Consider the following 19,025-nt stretch of genomic DNA (forward strand, 5'->3'; position numbering starts at 1 on the left):
CAAAACAAAAATGGGTCTAGACTACAGTTTGCCAGTCCCTCGTACAAAACGTGGCTTTGTTAGGAGGGTCATCTGAGGAGCTTTTCCTGGTCTTTCATTTCCCCATAGCGTGTTTAGAATTGCACTCATTGTTTCTGACCTACTGAAGTAATCCTTAAATTGTCTGTTAAAGGACACTCCACAGCTTATTGCTTGAATTCATTAACTGAATGTTTTTCAAGTTTTTTTTTTTGTTTTTTAGAGTAGGCTCATAAAATTCTAGAATGTGATAAGAAAGAAATGTTAATCCAAGTCCTTGGCTCACCACCGCTGTGTACCTTCGCTACCCCACGCTGCCACTTCTCCCTGTCCCGCATTCTCAACTCGGGGGTAGGGTGGTTTAATCCGAGGGGACTCCTAATGTGGAGTACAAAAAAAGTTAGTAAACATCAGTTTAATGTAAGTAACAGCTTGAAAAAGAAAGGGTGATTAGCGCGGGTGATGGAAGGCATGACATTATGTTCTTTAGTTTCAAAGAAAGGAGAACAATTTACCATTAGTATTGTTGAGATCACGTTCTAACAAAACATTAACATTTTTTTGTCTCCTTTTACTATCCTGTAGGTGACAAAAGGAGACAGCAAAAATGCTAAAAAGAAAAATAATAAGAAAACCAGCAAAAACAAGAGCAGCCTAAGTAGGGGCAATAAGAAGAAGCCAGGCATGCCCAATGTTTCCAATGACCTCTCGCAGAAACTGTATGCCACCATGGAGAAGCATAAAGAGGTAAGATTAGGCCTGCAAGAATGGGAGAAAAACAAAGCAGGATTTCTTTTAAAAAATAAAAATTAAAAAAAAAAAAACTATCCACCACGGTCGGCATTTATGACAGAGCCCCAGACCATTGGAAATTCAAAAGAAATCACTTGTCAGAAGAAACAAAAGAGGATGGCTAGAGTGGGTGGTAAGAACTGGAAATGATAAGGTTTCTTTGACTTGCAGCTCTTAAAATCTAGATGGTGTTGGATTGTGTTTCATGTAGTCATGTACCACATAATGCTGTTTTTTTGGTCATTGATGGACTTCACATGCAACGGCGGGTCCCGTAAGATTATAATGGAACTTAAACGTTTGTGGTGATGCTGGTGTAAACAGACCTACAGAGCCGCCAGTCATATAAGAGCGTACACATACAATTGCGGTAGTAGGCTGTGTACCATCACACAGTGACGAAGTCACCTAATGATGCATTTCTCAGAACGTAACCCAGGTCGAGAAGTGGTACATGAATATAATTTAAAAGTACGAGCATAGTTGAACCCTGTTGTTTGTAACCCTCGTGTCTCTACCTCTGTCCATTGTTCACAAGATTGGCTTGCTGGATATTTTGTTGTTTTGTTTCAAACCAAGTCCTTAGAACTCCACCAACCATTCCAATTTGTCTATAAAACTATAGTAAAGCAAATGAACAAAAATATGGACTATTGGGGAAATGGAGAGAATCGAAGAAAAGTTAAACTTTAATATATGCACATATATTCTGAATTTCCAGTGGTCTGGGGCTCACATGGTAAACCTTTTTCACAGAAGATAAAACTTTGAATTATTTCATTTTCAGAATTGCTGATGTAGTCGTTTGGGAACACGGCTTGACGTGTCGGTGCGCTTTTTCCCTTCAGCTTTATCATTGGTCAGATGAGTCTTAAAGGGTCGTTCATGGCAGCGTGGTTTTGTTTTGTTTTGTTTAGTGTCACAGACTGTTCAGACGTCATAATCCAGTTCTTAAGGAAGTGACTATTCTGTGGAGAGGGAACGGAAGGCTTTACTTCAGTATGGAATTACAACCAAATTGATGAAGCATTCTCTTGGGGAGAGAAATAGTTAGGGCAGAACCCTTCTTTAGAGAGGTATTATAATGGTGCTTGACCTATAAAGCTGCTCAGAGCATCTTTTCCCATACACCACTGCTCTACCCCCAGGCTCTTTTTGTTGAAGCCCGAAAACCTAAGGTCAGCAGAATGGCCTGAGATGGTAGAAGCCTAACACTGTTCCCTCAGCCATGCTGGTGAACTGGAAGGATTCCCGAGTCCTAGCGGTGCCTCAGATACTATTAGCGACTTAGAGCAGTATTTAATGTCGCAAAATTCTTGACAACCGAGCAGTGGGGTACGCCCCTTAGAGTGTGTCGTAGGAGGTTTTGACTTAAATAGTCAGTACATCCTGTGACTTTGTTTCATCTGAAGATGTAGGACATAGTTGCCAATTAGGAATTAGAATCTAAGGTTGTCGATGAGGTTAAGTTCAAGTATTGTCAGCCGTGGTGGTCATCGGAGGGTCGGCCACAGTGGAGATTTCCTGCGGAGTCAGCCCGTGGTCCGGGTCGTCGGCCTCTGCGTTTTCACGGGGTGTCGCAGGCCTTCCCCGCTCGTTCGATTCAGTGCTTCCCTCCGTGTCGCGTTTTCAGCCTGCGCTTCCTTGCTTTCCGAGCGCCTCCTTCCAGCTGCAGTCTTAGATCCAGCAGTACAAGGGCAAAGACGCATCCCAGTCCTCCTGTGATGCTTTTAACTTCGGGCTTCTGTTTGACACAGTTGTGCTCAGTGTGCGCTCTCTCGTGTTATGTTTTTGAAACTGTATCTTAAAAGACTTGTTTTTTGCAAACGTTTCCCAAGTTATTACAAGTTATACTGCCAGTTCACATAGGTTTCCAGTCTCTGAAAACAATACAGTGAGCAAACAGCAGTTCATGATGTCTTAATTTCTTGAAGGTATTATTAAGAGGTTTATGTCTATGCTAATTAATTTAGATACACAGATGCTGGCTTCTTGTTGCAGCCTTTACTGGTTATGTTATGTCATAGTGTTTATACTTCTTTCACACTTCAATGAACAAAAATTTTGCTGCTTCTACAGCAAGGAAACTTTTTTATTTTTCCCACCCCAGCCAATATATTTGGGCTTTTTTTCCCCCAAACTTACAGGAAAGTTGCATAGAAGACCTCCTCCCGCAGCCTTCACTTAGAGTCAGCAGTTAACGTTCTGCTATATTTTCTTTATCTCTGTTTCAGCTAGTACCCTTGAAGGAAGAGGACATCCTCTGCATAGCCAAACTATGGTTTCGCACTCAGCAAACAACCCAGTGCCCACCGTCTAATGTCTGGTCCTTACATACTGCACTAAAGGATCACGTGTCGTGTTGAATTGCCCTGTCTCAGTTCCCGGCCTTATTTTCCTTTGTGCTATGGGCATTTTCTTGAAGAGTGCAGGCCGGTTGTTTTGCAGAGTGTCACTCAGCTTGTATTTGTCTTTGTTTCCTTGTGATTAGATTCAGACAAAGCCATGGAATGCATCTCAAAGTACACTTCTTTGAAGAAGAAAGTCCACTGGGCATGTGCTGTACCTGACCTGAACTATCTTATTTTGAAGGAATTACAGAATGAGGTAGAAAAGCTATGATGCAGGTTTTAGGCCCATGGTATAGACAGACTCAGAGAGGAGACCAGCGGTGTGCGAAGCAGGAGAGAGCGCTACATCACTTATCCTTGTGGTGTGGTTGTGAAACTAACTCAGGGTTCATCAGCCTCACAGGCATCCAGTTCGACTCGCCCGTCGGCTGCGGGTGGTCCAGTGCCTTGAGGTGCTTTTGATCCAGAGACGGATGAGATTTTCTGTTTTGCAGGTTTTCTTTGTGATCCGTCTCATCGCTGGCCCTGCCGCCAACTCCCTGCCGCCCATCGTTGATCCTGACCCCCTCATCCCCTGCGATCTGATGGATGGGCGGGACGCCTTCCTCACCCTCGCAAGGGACAAGCACCTGGAGTTCTCATCGCTGCGAAGAGCCCAGTGGTCCACCATGTGCATGCTAGTGGAGCTGCACACCCAGAGCCAGGACCGCTTCGTCTACACCTGCAACGAGTGCAAGCACCACGTGGAGACCCGCTGGCACTGCACCGTGTGCGAGGTAGGCCCAGATGGTGCGGATGACAGGGGGAGGCTTCCGAGGGCCAGTGGCAAGGGATAGAAGGAGGTGGGAGGAGCCCGGCCTCGTCCCGGAGTGGTGGACTGAAGAGGTTGCTCCAGAAAGGGGCTTCTGAGCCCAAGCAGAATACGTAAAGTGCTTTTGCATGACTTCGGTCTTGGAGAGTTGACCTGGACTTGTGTTCTTTTCCCCCAGGATTACGATTTGTGTATCACCTGCTATAACACTAAAAACCATGACCACAAAATGGAGAAACTAGGTCTTGGCTTAGATGACGAAAGCAACAGCCAGCAGGCTGCGGCCACCCAGAGCCCAGGAGACTCTCGCCGCCTGAGCATCCAGCGCTGCATCCAGTCCCTGGTCCACGCCTGCCAGTGCCGAAATGCCAACTGCTCCCTGCCCTCCTGCCAGAAGATGAAGCGGGTTGTACAGCACACCAAAGGTTGCAAACGGAAAACCAATGGAGGGTGCCCCATTTGCAAACAGCTCATCGCCCTCTGCTGCTACCATGCCAAGCACTGCCAGGAGAACAAGTGCCCCGTCCCGTTCTGCCTAAATATCAAGCAGAAACTCCGGCAGCAGCAGCTGCAGCACCGGCTGCAGCAGGCGCAGATGCTGCGGAGGAGGATGGCCAGCATGCAGCGGACCGGCGTGGCGGGGCAGCAGCAGGGCCTGCCCTCCCCCACTCCTGCCACGCCCACCACGCCGACGAGCCAGCAGCCCACCACCCCACAGACACCTCAGCCCCCGCCCCCTCCTCAGCCCCAGCCTACACCTCCCAACAGCATGCCGCCGTACTTGCCCAGGACTCAAGCTGCTGGCCCTGTGTCCCAGGGTAAGGCAGCAGGCCAGGTGACCCCTCCAGCGCCCCCTCAGACCGCTCAGCCACCCCTTCCAGGGCCACCACCTGCAGCAGTGGAAATGGCAATGCAGATTCAAAGGGCAGCTGAGACGCAGCGCCAGATGGCCCACGTGCAAATTTTTCAAAGGCCGATCCAGCACCAGATGCCTCAGATGGCTCCAATGAATCCCATGGGTATGAACCCACCTCCCATGGCCAGAGGTCCTGGTGGGCATTTGGAGCCAGGGATGGGGCCCACCGGGATGCAACAGCAGCCACCGTGGGCCCAAGGAGGATTGCCTCAGCCCCAGCAACTACAGACCGGGATGCCCAGGCCAGCCATGATGTCAGTGGCCCAACATGGTCAGCCCTTGAACATGGCTCCCCAACCAGGACTGGGCCAGGTAGGTCTCAAACCAGGCACTGTGCCTCAACAAGCCTTACAAAACCTTTTGCGGACTCTCAGGTCTCCCAGCTCTCCCCTACAGCAGCAACAGGTGCTTAGTATCCTTCACGCCAACCCCCAGCTGTTGGCTGCATTCATCAAGCAGCGGGCTGCCAAGTACGCCAACTCTAATCCACAGTCCCTCCCTGGGCAGCCTGGCATGCCCCAGGGCCAGCCAGGGCTCCAGCCCCCTGGCATGCCAGGTCAGCAGGGGGTCCACTCCAATCCAGCCATGCAGAACTTGAATGCCATGCAGGCGGGTGTCCAGAGGGCCAGCCTGCCCCAGCAGCAGCCACAGCAGCAACTGCAGCCACCCGTGGGAGGGATGAGCCCCCAGGCTCAGCAGGTGAACATGAATCACAACGCCATGCCTTCACAGTTCCGAGACATCTTGAGGCGACAGCAGATGATGCAGCAGCAGCAGCAGCAGGGCGCAGGGCCAGGCCTTGGCCCGGGGATGGCCAACCATACCCAGTTTCAGCAGCCCCAAGGAGTTGGCTACCCCCCGCAGCAGCAGCAGCAGCAGCAGCAGCAGCGGATGCAGCATCATATGCAGCAGATGCAGCAAGGGAACATGGGACCGATGGGCCAGCTCCCCCAGGCTCTGGGACCGGAGGCAGGAGCCAGTCTGCAGGTCTATCAGCAGCGACTCCTTCAGCAACAGATGGGGTCCCCTGCTCAGCCCAACCCCATGAGCCCCCAACAGCATATGCTCCCGAATCAGGCTCAGTCCCCACACCTACAAGGCCAGCAGATCCCTTCTTCTCTCTCCAATCAAGTGCGTTCTCCCCAGCCTGTCCCTTCTCCTCGGCCACAGTCTCAGCCCCCCCACTCCAGCCCTTCCCCAAGGATGCAACCTCAACCTTCTCCACACCACGTCTCCCCGCAGACCAGTTCCCCCCATCCGGGACTGGTAGCTGCCCAGGCCAACCCCATGGATCAAGGGCACTTTGCCAGCCCGGACCAGAATTCGATGCTTTCTCAGCTCGCTAGCAACCCAGGCATGGCAAACCTCCATGGTGCAAGCGCCACGGACCTGGGACTCAGCACCGACAACTCAGACTTGAATTCAACCCTCTCACAGAGTACACTAGACATACACTAGAGACACCTTGTAGTATTTTGGGAGCAAAAAAATTATTTTCTCGTAACAGGACTGTTTTGTACTGAAAACAATTTTTTTGAATCTTTCTTAGCATAAAAGACAATTTTTCCTTGGAACACATAAGAACTGTGCAGTAGCTGTTTGTGGTTTAAAGCAAACACGCAAGATGAACCTGAGGGACGACAGAATACAAAGAATATATTTTTGTTATGGCTGGCTACCATCAGCCTCTTTTTTCCCTTTGTGTGTGTGGTTCAAGTGTGCACTGGGAGGAGGCCGCGGTCTGTGAAGCCGCCCACATGCTCCTGCCGTGCACCTCCAATAGGTTTTATTATTTTTTTTAAATTAATGAAAATATGTAATATTAATAGTTATTATTTACTGGTGCAGATGGTTGACATTTTTCCCTATTTTCCTCACTTTATGGAAGAGTTAAAAAAGAACATTTCTAAAACCAGAGGACAAAAGGGGTTAATGTTACTTTAAAATTACATTCTATATATATATAAATATATATAAATATATATAAAATACCAGTTTTTTTTCTCTGGGTGCAAAGATTTCATTCTTTTAAAAATGTAAAAAAAAAAAAAAAAAAAAAAAATCCCTTTCCTCCCCCCTCAAGTCAACTTTTGTGCTCCAGAAAATTTTCTATTCTGTAAGTCTGAGCGTAAAAACTTCAAGTATTAAAATAATTTGTACATGTAGAGAGAAAAATGACTTTTTCAAAATATACAGGGGCAGCTGCCAAATTGATGTATTATATATTGTGGTTCTGTTTCTCGAAAAAAATTTTTTTGTTATTTTTACATCTAACAAAGGAAAAAATTAAAAAGAGGGTAAGAAACGATTCCAGTGGGATGATTTTAACATGCAAAATATCCCTGGGGTTTCTTTGCTTGCTTTCTTCCTCCTTACCCTGCCCCCACCACACACACACACACGCATACACACACACTCACACACACTTTCTGTAAAACTTGAAAATAGAAAGCAAAAACCCTCAACTGTTGTAAATCATGCAATTAAAGTTGATTACTTATAAATATGAACTTCAGATCACTGTATAGACTGTTAAATTTGATTTCTTATTACTATTGTTAAATAAACTGTGTGAGACAGACAGCCGGCTTCGTTTCACTTCTTGCCCTCATGTCTCTGTCTTACGAGGCATCAGTGTAAGTTCTTGAGGCAGAGAACCCAGGATAAAGCGAAAGCAGTATAACTTAAAGCCTCCCTGTTACACAAAGTGAATTCACAAGTGGACTTTAGTAAATTTGTCCGAAGTTCAGAGAAAAACACAAGTACCAGCTAAGTGTCAATTTTATCAACTCGAATTGATATTAGCCTTTCACGTGATATGGGACCTTTCCCCATGGTCCACTATGGGTGCCCTCATGTTACAGGGATGAAAAGGAGCGCTGAAGTGGGCTCCTATCTACCTAAGTCACAACAGTTTCTCAAGAAAGTGTGAAAGCTAGGGTGACAGTACCTCTGTAATCTCTGTCATGCTTTGTTTTTGCTAACTGCCAACCAAGAAGTCCGGTGGGTGAGCGGGGCTGGAATGAGGGCATTAGGAAAGGAAAATACGGGGAAATAAAACCTGGGTGCCCGCTTCGGCAGTACACATACTAAAATGAACGACGCAGAGAAGATTTGCTTGGCCCTGCGCAAGGATGACGGGCAGATTCGGGAAGCATTCCATATTTTAAAATATTCAACCTGGAAGGCTGAGAGATTAATCACAACAGTGAGTCCAGTACTGTGCTAGGTGTTAAAGAATGGAGAGTTTGCTACCCCTCCGACTGCATGTTACATTAGCCTTGAACAATTCGAAGACTGTTTAGTAAGCTGCTTTGGCACCATTGGGCAGGTGTTGTTTTTATCAGTTTTACACTATATGACAGTCTGCTAAGGGCTAAAGAAAGTGACATTGTCTCAAAAATATCCAGTATCCTAATGTGAGGTGAATTGCACACTCGACATCAATAGGCTGACCCCACCCCCGAGAGTATCCACCTGCCTCAGGTCAGTGGTGCACCAGAGGTATGTGAAGCACCTACACTCCAAGCCAGGCTGGAGAAGGCACTCGTGGACAAGATGCAGCTCTGCCCTCAAGCCAGTTTGAGAGCTACAAAAGGCAGAACGATGCTTAAATCACATAGAAAGTGTTAACTTCTGTAAGCAGGGAACAAGATAGACTGGGGGAGGAACCTGGCTTCTGGGAACTGGAAACCTTTCTGGAAGGGTAGTATTTAAACGGAACAACTGGCAAGGAGATGCATGGGCGAAGGCGGAGAGGAGTGAGAAGGGACCCCACCCAGGAGACTGAAGAGTTAGATCCTCAAGAGCCTCAGGTCCACCTGGCTGAGGCCAGGTTATAGAAGCTGCCGAATGCCTCTTACAGAAAGACTTCCATTTTGCTCTATTAGTAGGAACCCAGGATTGATCTGAGCCCCCAAAAGGGAAATATTTTGAATTCTAACCAGTAAATGTACAGCTTTCATAGCTCTAGCCTCTGGCTGACGACAGCTAGGTTGAAATGTCGGACCACATTTCACTGCAACCTTGCAGGGAAGTGGCCGCAGAAATACATAATTAAATGGGGAGGGAAAAAAGCTGTCCTTGCTCAGGCCAGAGCTAGTGCTGGGGAGAGGGAAAATAAGGATTATTCTAGAGTCAGCACTGCAAGAATTTGATTACAGCGTTTGTGTGTATTTGAAAATTAACACAATGAAAAGCTAGGAAGAGCTCAAAGGAGCCACAGTCTCCAACTGGGCTGTTTCTAAGACATCGATCCAGGAAATTGACCCATTGCGGCTGGTGGTATCCCAGGTGCTCTCGCTGACTTAGGTTACTGAATCCCCCCAAACAGCCCCAGTTGAAAAACGAGAAAACTGCAGCTCAGATGAAATAACTTGCTCCAGATCACACAGCCAGTAAACAGCTTACCAGAAAGTTCTGTCAGGCTCCAAAGCCCTTCTTCTCCGTATCTTTTATCTTTCATACCGTAGAGAAGCCGAGAAGCCATAGAGATGGCAGCAAATTAACTGATATGTACGACACATAGGCCCTGTTCCAAGCGAATTCAAAATACAGACTAACAATAAAAAAGTGGGCGGTGAGGAATCGTAAAGATAAGCTCTCCAGTTTTCTTTTACAACCAAGGAAACTAATCTCCAGACAGATAGTGTCCTGGAATGTGATTTTATCATGAGGTCACCTGTTGGAACAGCACGTGAGCCAGCATCGAAGAGAAGAGGCTTAGAGGAGTGCAAGACTTGTCCATTGAAAACAACAGAACACCATTGAAAGAAATTCGACTTAAACGAAAAGACATTCATGCACGGGAAGACCGAAAGAACTAATGTTAAGAAAGCACTACTCGAATTGATCTAGAAATCCAATGCAATCAAAATATCAAAATATCTGCTGGCTTTGCATTTAATTTTATTTTATTATTTTTATTTTATTTTTAGCAGAAATTGCCACGCTGATTCTAAAATGCACATGGAAATGCAAAGGAACCAAAATAGCCAAAACAATGTTGAAAAAGAAGTATAAATTTGGAGGACTCACACTTCTCAATTTCAAAATTCAAACTAAAAAACTAATCAAGACGATAGTAGTGGCATAAGGATCAATGGCATAGAGTCCAAAATAAACCCATATATTTATGGTCACAGTTGATAAGGGTGTCAAGACAACTCAATGGAGAAAGAATAGCCTTTTCAACAAGTAGTGCTGGAACAACTAGATATATTTATAAAAATAAAGCTGGAACTCTAACTCACACCAAATACAAAAATTAACTCAAAATAGATCATAGACCTAAATGTAAGAGCTAAAACTATAAAAAGCATAGAAAATATAGGTATAAATCTTCATGACTTTGGCTTAGGCAATGGTTACTCATATATGACTCTGAAAACACAAGCAACAAAAAAATTGGACTTCATTAATATTAAAGGCTTTGGTGCATCAAAAGACACTATTAGAAGAGTGAAAAAATAACCCACTGAATGGAATATAATACATTAGTAAACCAGATAAGGGTCTGTGTGTCCAGACTATAAAAATTCTGACACTCAACAATAAAAAGACAACCCATTGAAGAAACAGGCAAAGGATTTCAATAGATATTTCTCCGAAGATGGTATACGAGTGGCCAATAAACATGAAAAGATGATGCTCGACATTATTCGTCATTACGGAAATGCAAATAATCAAATAATGAGGTACCACTTCACACCCACTAGGACGGCTATCATCGAAAAGACAATAACAAGTGTTGTTTAGAATGCGGTGAAACTGGAGCCCTCATACGCTGCTGGTAGCTATGTAAAATGGTACGGCCACTTAGGAAAATTGGAGCGGTTTCTCTAAAAAGTTCACAGCGGCATTATTCACAATAGCCAAGAGGTGGAAGCATCCCAAGCGTCCATCAACAGATGAAGGGATTAAAAAGTATATATATTTTTATATATCTATAAAATATACATATCAGTATCATTCCTTAAAAAAGAAATTCTGAGAAAGTTACAACTTAAAACTTGACAACATTAAACTCAGTAAAATAAACCAGACACAGAAGGACCAATACCGTATGAGTCCACTTATGTGAGGTATCTGGAGCAGTCGAATTTGTGGAGACAGAAAGTAGAAGTGTGTTTTCGGGGGTTGGGGACAAAGGGGACTCGGGGTTAGTGTTTGCTGAGGACAGAGTTTAGTTTGGGCTGCACAACAGTGTGAACGTGCTTAACCCCACTGAATTGTACACTTAAAAATGGTTATAATGGTAAACGTTATATATATTTTACCACAATAAAGAGATTAAATAACATTGTGTGTCATGAAAATATGTTGTAAACTTCAAAGCAGTGATTCATATGTTATTTCTTTCCTTCCTGGATGCTGTCAATCAATTCATCAAAAGGAGCCAACTAAATATTAGTCCCTGTACAGATGATGGAGAGATTTCTGGCCGTGAATTCCAGCCTTTCCTCCTAGTCTGCACACAGAACACGGCCTGATAGGATAACACTGAAAAAAGGAAGGGAGTCATGGCTGTGTCCTTGCAGCAAGGCCTTGCAACAGGCCGGAACTACTTTCCATACACGGCCTGGTGACCAGAACCACGTGAAAGGAAGCACTAGCTGGGACCTGCCTGGTTCCACAGAGCAACAGCCTCAAAACTCCAGGTGGTCACGGGCGGTCACAGGCAGAAAAAACGAAAAGATGGTAGAGAAGAAGGAAAACACAGCACATCTAAAGGGCACGTGATCGGACATTTCTCTTCGTGCAGCAGCGTGGGGCTGAACGGTAAAGCACGGGCCTGAGCCGAACGCCGTCCTGAGTGGGGTCAGGGGGAAGACACTCGTTACTCTCGCAGACGGAACTTCTGAGATGAAAAATACAGTGTCTGAGATGGAGAAGTCACTGAACGGGATTAACAGAAGATTAATCACCACAGGAAATGACGATCGGTGAATTTAAAGACATCACAATAGAAACTAAAACGAAACAGGAAAAAGACTGAAGGACATGAACAGAGCCTCTGCGGGGCGACATGAAGCAACCTGACAGGTGCGGAATTGAAGTTCCAGACAGTCTCCTGCCATGCCGCCCTGAATGTGCCTGATCTGGGCTGATCTCAGAAGCTGAGCAGGATCAGGCCTGGTTAGTACTTGGATGGCAGACCACCTAGGAAGACAGTGCTGTAGGTGTTTAAAAAAAAAAAAAAGTTACAGAAAAAGAGGGAGAAAAAAATCTATTTTTTCGATTTTTTAATTTTTTAGGCGAGGCAACCCTTGGCCGACCTCACAGGTTGCAAAGACCCTGTCAGCTTGCAGTCGTTTTTTTTTTTTTTTTGCCTAGCAGTGCCTGGAAAACAGGAATAATAATTAGAGGGCTCACAGTTTGGTGAGGGTACCTGATGTGTACATTAAAAATGGCAGCGATGTCCCTTGGTTTGGTCGGGAAAAGTCGGGTAGCTTCCAGGCAGAGGAGATTCTCCGGCCATGTCTTGAAGGAGGAGACTAAGTGTCGCCCAGGGACAGGAGAGCCCAGGCACAGGGGCATCACGTGCAAAGGCACCGAGATGACTGAGCCTCTGTGCAAAGACCGGCCACCAGCTCGGAACGGCGCGCACGCAGGGCACACGCGGGGCACGTCGCGAGACGCTGGGTCGGGCGGGGCCTCGGCCGGGCAAGAGACGGGAAACCTGACGGGGTTTTCTCTGTTTTTTAACAATTTTCTTGAGGTATAACATACATCCCATAAAACTCATCTCTTTTATGGGTACGGTTCGGTAATTTCTCGTAAATTTACGGAGTTGCGCGACCATCCCCACGGTCCAGTCATCACCCCACAAAGGCCCCTGCCGTCGTCATCACCCCACAAAGGCCCCTGCCGTCTGTCTGCAGTCGCGCCTGTCCGCACCTCCGCCCCAGCCAACCACTGAGCCTCTTCCGGGATGTACAAACGTCTTTCCTCCAAAGGCGAGAAAACAAATGACCTGATCAGATTTATATTTTTTAAAAAACCAGAGTTGTGGAGGGCGGTTGGAGGAGGTTTCGGACGGAAGGCCACGTCTGTAACAATTCCGCTCAGGGCTCAGTTTTAAGCATCTGAAGGCCTTTTAACAATCTGACTCCTCTTTCTCACTGGCCATCTTAGAATTTACACTGTTTTTCTAAGTAACACCTAATTGGTCCAAGCGTCAGCTCAGCGAATAGTCCCATTAATCAATACCCTGTGCATTCAAAACAGGAAACCAGTGGCATTTTCAGATTCAACTGTCATCAGCAGGAAAAAATGCTCTTGCAATTCGATTTGTTCCCTAAGGCCCACATTTTTGTTTTACATCTCTCTTTGAGATGTTAGGAGTGTATTGAGGGATTTGCTGCTGTTGGTACCCGGACGGCACCGCACTGCATTTAGAAAGGGGGCTCTAACTTCACGTGGATTTACAAATGCTTATCTCCTGTCCTGTATGAGGACGTGGGCTTTTCTTTTAAGGCTCGCTAATTGATTTCAAGGTGATCGGCTGAAGTGAGCAAAAGGCATGGCGGGTTGTCATGAGGATTAAATAAAACACTCAAAAGCACCTGGCATAAGTAGATGCTCATTAAATATTTCTGGACTCTGAACCTGGATCAACACTGTGAGGAGTGAGGTTTAGTGAAAAGTTTTTATCGGCACCAACAGGGCTGGTTTCCTAAGCTTGGCAAGGTTTGCTTGTTTCCTAAGCTTCAGCTCCTCGTTTCTAAAAAGGAAAAGAACTCCTGCCTTTTAAGTTTGTACTTAGGATGCACGAGGTTACAGGAGAGGTGAAAACGCTTAGCCCAGAAAACACCTGCACGCATCACCAACGCGAGGAATCACTGGGCCCCAATTCCCTTTCACAGGCCACGGCATCTCCCTCTGTGCATTCGTCAGAGTTCGTGGTGACAGGTGCCACCTGTGCAACCTCTCTGCGGCATTAGGAAACACATTCCTCAGAAAGGGGCAGTGGCTAGGCACCTGCCAATTACCTTTATACATCCAGAAATAGAATTGCCAAATTAAATAAATTATCTCGGTTCCTTTAGATGGTACTTCAACATCCCTACTTACATTTCTCATGTTCCTTCCAATAATTTCCCAGAGAACGTGGACCTGTCAATAGAAAGGACAAAAATTATTATTTACCACCAATGTCCCCAAAATAACTCTTAGCCTAAAAAACAGTTGTAGTCTTCAGAGGGCAGTCAGCCCCCACCCAACAATCTCGCAGTCTTGACTTCAGCTAAAGGGCTCCTCACAGTGGGTCCAGCCCAAACCACAAAGAAGCATTAAATAATAATAATGATTAAAACCTGTGTACTGGTGATCTAGGTTGCTGGGATACGGTAGTTGGTAGTTGGGGAGGGGCCAGCAGATGCAGCAAAGTATCGTTTTAAACTGGTAGCTGGGAGCTTAGATGATGAGGTCACAAGCTAGTTGAGTTTTGGAGCTTTACGCTCAGGACAGTTACCCTGAAAATCCTTTGAATGATTGAATAGTAATGCTGTCTGTTCTCCCGGATCCAACAAACCTCTCTAGGACACAAGTTCGTCGTCTGTAAAAGGCAGCTAATAAAAATGCTCACTCGGTGAGCTGGGAGGCATTACCTACGATAACGTGGTTGAGATTGTTCCCCCCACTGCGAAGCCTCACTGAGCTGTCCTAAGTCCCGTCATTGTCCCGGAGGAGAAAGCGTGGCTGCTACAGACCAAACGCCTGCCCGAGGTCTCAGGGACCCTAGGGCGGCGCGCCGCTCAGTTACCTCCAGCCGTCAAATCCTCCCCCCTGGTCAAGGCGCCCACGTTTTCCCCAGTCCAGCGCTGTGGGCCGAGGGCCAAACGTCCCAGGGTCGCGCCCCGGCTCCGCCCCTGTCCCTCTCCCAGGACGGACGCCCGTGCCCCGGGGCCGCGGCGGCGGCCGCGGAGCTGACCCCGGCAGTTACCCCGGGTCGCTCCGCCGCCCGCTCACTCACCCTCCCGGCTCCTGCCCGCGCCGCGGGCGCAGCCGAGGCCCGCGATCTGCGCGCACTCGCCGGGCGCCGGGCTCACTGCTCGGGCGCAGAGCCGCCCCGCACGCAGGGGGACCGAGACGACGGGGCGCGGTCCCGCCGCCGGGCCGCTCTCCGCCCCGGGGCGCCGGCCGCAGCCCGGCAGTTCCGCGGCCTCGCTGCGCGCCGCGCCCCCCAGCGCCGGGCTCCCCCGGGCCGGCGCCGCCCGCACCAGGCGCGCCCCGCCGTCCCGCAGTCCGGGCGAGCCCGCGCCGCCCGCTCCCCGCTCCCGCCGGGCGCGCTCGGGCAGGGGCTGCGGCTGGCCCGCGGGGCGCGGGGCGCCGGGCTGGCCGCGCGCCGGGGCGGCCGCGGGGCGGGCGGGGGCGGCCGACGGTTGGAGCTCGGAACCGGCGCTCGGAACCGGCGCCCGGAGCCCGGCCTCGTGACCGTCGGGCCCCGCCCCTCGGGGCCGGGGGTTGGCACTGATGGCGATGGGGTGGGGGTCTGGGTGGGGGTCGGGGTGGGGGTGGGGATGGGGTTAGGGGTGAGGATGGGGGGGAGGCGGGGGATGGGGTGAGGTAGGAGCGGGGTGACTGGTGTCACCACCTCTGACCTCGGCCTGAGCCCTACCTGCTACCAAGGGAGCGCCACGGTTAGGAGCTACCTGTTATTAGCCCATTTGGCAGATGAGGAGAACTGAGGCCTGCTCAGGGTGACAGGTGGCAGGCCGACTGTCGAAGCCGTTAGCACCGTGCCGGCCCGTCGTGCGAGCCTGAAAGCGCTGGTCCCCTTTCCTTCACATCGCACTGAAATGGACGCTCCATCTGGCAGGAACTCAGCGGTCCTCCAGTTCCCTACTTGCCCGCAGTGCCCAGAGCACAGTGGGCACGCAGGAAATTATTTGAACGAATAACTCTCATCTGTCCCTTCCCTAACTCTCTAACCTCCACTTGAGTCACCCGGCGCCCTCTCCCCAAAGATCTTAAGAAATAACTGGGGGAAGGCCAGACAGACGTGAGTGATGCCACGTGGAAAAGAGCGCCCAGCCTGCGAATCGCTGATGCAGGGGAAACGATCCGATTCGTGGGACGGAGTAAGAGAGGAAGCCAGCTGGGAAGCTCCAGTGGAGTCTGGAGGACAGAGGCTGGTGGTCTGGATTTAAGGGGTGGCAGTACTAATAGAAGTGGAAATATTTGAGGGAGGTTTTGAAGAAGCAAGGGGATTCGCTGATGGATTGAAAGTGAGGGGCGGACCAGGAGGAATAGAGAGGAAGTTCCCGAGGAGTTGGCAGCGCCATGCACTGAATCAGGAAGGGATATAGTTTTGGGTAAGGGAAGAAACTGCTGTTTTGTAGTTAATGATGAAATATCAGACGGATATGTGAGTCTGGAGATTAGAGGACACACACATGGGCTGGAGATGTACATTTGAGGCATTTCAATGGTATTTATAGCATGAAAGACATAACTCATGGTAAGAAGTAAGGAGTGAAGAAGCGGGCCCAGAACAGAGCCCTGATGGACACCAGCCAATACTTAGAATTCAGGTAGAAAGAAAAAAATAGAATTCAGGTCGTAGAGGAAGGTCTTGCAAAGGGGAGAGGATTGGCCAGAGAGGCAGGAGGAAAACCAAGAAGGGCCCAAGAAAGGACAGGATTTTATGAAGGGTGGAGTCACCGCTTACACCAAATGCCACTGAAAGAAAGGAGGCATGGCCGTACTTCAGAGTAGTATGTGAACTTAATAGAGCAGTGTTGGTGAAGTCCGAGGACAGATAGAGAAGTGAGGAGAAACAGAAGTGGAGGTAGAGTGTGCAGACGATTCCTTCAAAAGATTGTGGGATGGAATAGCACGATCGCAGGGGACGGACGAAGTGGGGTCAAGGGATTTATTTGTATAGTATGGGTAACACGAGAGCTATTGGCAATGCTACAATAGCGAGGGAGAGATCAATAATCCCAGAGAGAGGGACGGTGACTTACGGAGAGAGGGCTCTGAACAGAGAGGAATATGTGAGGTGGGTATATAGGGGCATGGCCCAGACCGGCCAAAAAGGGTACTTTGGCTACAGCATGAGACTCAGACCCAGGAAGCCGAAGGCAGAAGGAATGGCCCCACTGTTCCTGAGCCGGCCACTTCTGCTTAGTAACCTGCGTTTAATAAGATGTTTCAACTGAATTCCTGATTAACAGCCATTTCGACTTATGCTAACAGTACCAGTCACTGAGGTTCCCAGCTCTATTTCTCTCCCTTCCCCAATGTCTGGTACTTCTGTTCCTTTTGTTGTTACATATGTTGATGACACATGCACTAAGATGTGAAAAATAATACATCACAACGAAGATGGATTTAGAGACTCCCATTCCATCTTAGAGAGAGGATGCCCAAAATTGCAAGATTCAGATCTCTAGCCAGGGCTCTCTGAGGAGCTGCGACTGCCTTCTTGCCCTCTCGCAGGCATCTCAGACTAAGCAGAACTCTTCCGAGATCAGATGACATCAAGTGCATTCAGGGTTGTATAGCTGTAGGCTAAACAGGATTCTTAATCTCTCTATTCAACCGCTCAAACTCATTCATTCCTTGTACAGTTTCTAACCATTACAGAACATGGTCCCACGATCTACCCATTTGACATGTTTACCTGGAGTCATTCTGGATTCCTCTCTCTGCCAAACCTACTCCATACAATTAATTACTGCCTCTAACAAATATCTCAAATGCTTCTACTTTTCTGCATATCCTTTGAGTCTGTCCTGGTCCAAGCCATCACCATTTTCACCTGAATCCTTCATTACAAGAGTCTTCCAACTTGGTCTTCCCGCTGCTTCTCTTAACCCATTTCCGATCCACTCTCCACACAGCAGCCAGAGAGTGACCTAGTAAAACATAATGGAATTAATTCACTCCTCTGCTTAAAACCTCCCCAGGTTTCACATTATATATATAGAAAACCAAACAGAAACAGAAAGAGACTTATAGATACAGAGGACAAACTGATGGTTTCCCAGAAGGGCAGGCAGTGGAAGACAGGGCAAAAAATGGTAAAGAAGATAGATACAAACCTCTAGATACAAATCAAATAAGTCACAAGACTGTGATGTAGCACATAGGAAACACAGTCAATCATATTGTAATAATTTTGTATAGTGACAGATGGTTACTAGACTTATTGTGGTGGTCACTTTGCAAGGAATATAAATATTGAATCGCTTTGTTGTATACCTGAAACTAATATGATAATGTATGTCAACTATACTTTAAATTTTTTTTAAAGCAGCCTATTGTAATCCTTAAAGTCTTATTCTCTAGCCCTTTGATCATTAAGCACCTAGCCTATGTTCTTGGCTCTGGAAACTACAGTAGAGAACAAGACAGACCAAGACCCCGCCCTCATGGGACTTATATTCCAATGGTGGGAGATAGGCAATAAACAAGTAAAAAACTGAAGAAAATAATTTCAGACAGAAACAAGTGCTATCAATGACTATAAAATGAGTGAAGGTATACAGAGTGAGGGGAGGGAACAGCTGCTTTGAATAAGGTCCCCGAGGATGTGACATTGAGCTGAAATCTGAAAAATCAAGAGCCATCCATGAGAAAAGCCATGGAAAGAATTCCCATACAAATGGCACAGCAGGTGCTAAGGCCCTGAGGCCAACTCAAGCTTGGCATTTAAGAACAGGAAGAGGAGGGTGGATGGACAAAGTGGAAAGGTGGAGAAGGTGGTACAAGAGGAGGTTGGAGAGAAAGCTGGGGCCAGGTCATTCAGAGCCTTGCAGAGTGTTTAGATTTTATTCAAAGTGCAAGGGGAAGCTGTTAGGGGTTTTAAGCAAGAGAATGAGCATGATCCCATTTCATTTTAAAAGATCACCTGTGTGGATTAGAGAAGGCGAAGACTCAAAGAGACAAGGTGGAGAGCTGTTGCAGTGGACTGGTGGCTTGTATCAGGGTGGTGGCTGTAGGGGGACAAGAATATCTTATGGATGTAGAAGAACCACCAGTATTTGTGGATAGCATGGATATGGGGTGAAGGTAGAAAAGGTTGAAGAAATTAACGAAGACTTTCACATCTGTGGTGCACCTCAAATTTAGAAACATACTTAATATTTAGCCTCTACTTAATACATGTAGATTCGCAACTCATTAG

General features: G+C 47.6%; 1 protein-coding gene and 1 non-coding gene across 2 annotated transcripts in view; both read left to right on the top strand.

Annotated features, from left to right (window-relative positions):
• The window catches only part of EP300 (E1A binding protein p300), a 67,732-nt gene extending 60,261 nt beyond the window's left edge, over positions 1-7,471 (top strand). Inside the window, exons 29-31 of the mRNA XM_036237565.1 lie at positions 604-765; positions 3,656-3,937; positions 4,151-7,471. Coding sequence (XP_036093458.1) covers positions 604-765; positions 3,656-3,937; positions 4,151-6,346 — 2,640 coding nt within the window. The 3' untranslated portion in view covers positions 6,347-7,471. The remainder of the gene's footprint in view (positions 1-603; positions 766-3,655; positions 3,938-4,150) is intronic.
• Positions 7,472-7,953: 482 nt separating this feature from the next.
• LOC118614481 lies at positions 7,954-8,057 on the top strand. Its single transcript, XR_004956074.1, has one exon. It is a non-coding gene; the product is annotated as a U6 spliceosomal RNA (small nuclear RNA).
• Positions 8,058-19,025: the final 10,968 nt, after the last annotated feature.

Source organism: Rousettus aegyptiacus, unplaced genomic scaffold, assembly GCF_014176215.1.
Source record: "Rousettus aegyptiacus isolate mRouAeg1 unplaced genomic scaffold, mRouAeg1.p scaffold_m13_p_2, whole genome shotgun sequence".
NCBI classification, from domain to species: domain Eukaryota; kingdom Metazoa; phylum Chordata; class Mammalia; order Chiroptera; family Pteropodidae; genus Rousettus; species Rousettus aegyptiacus.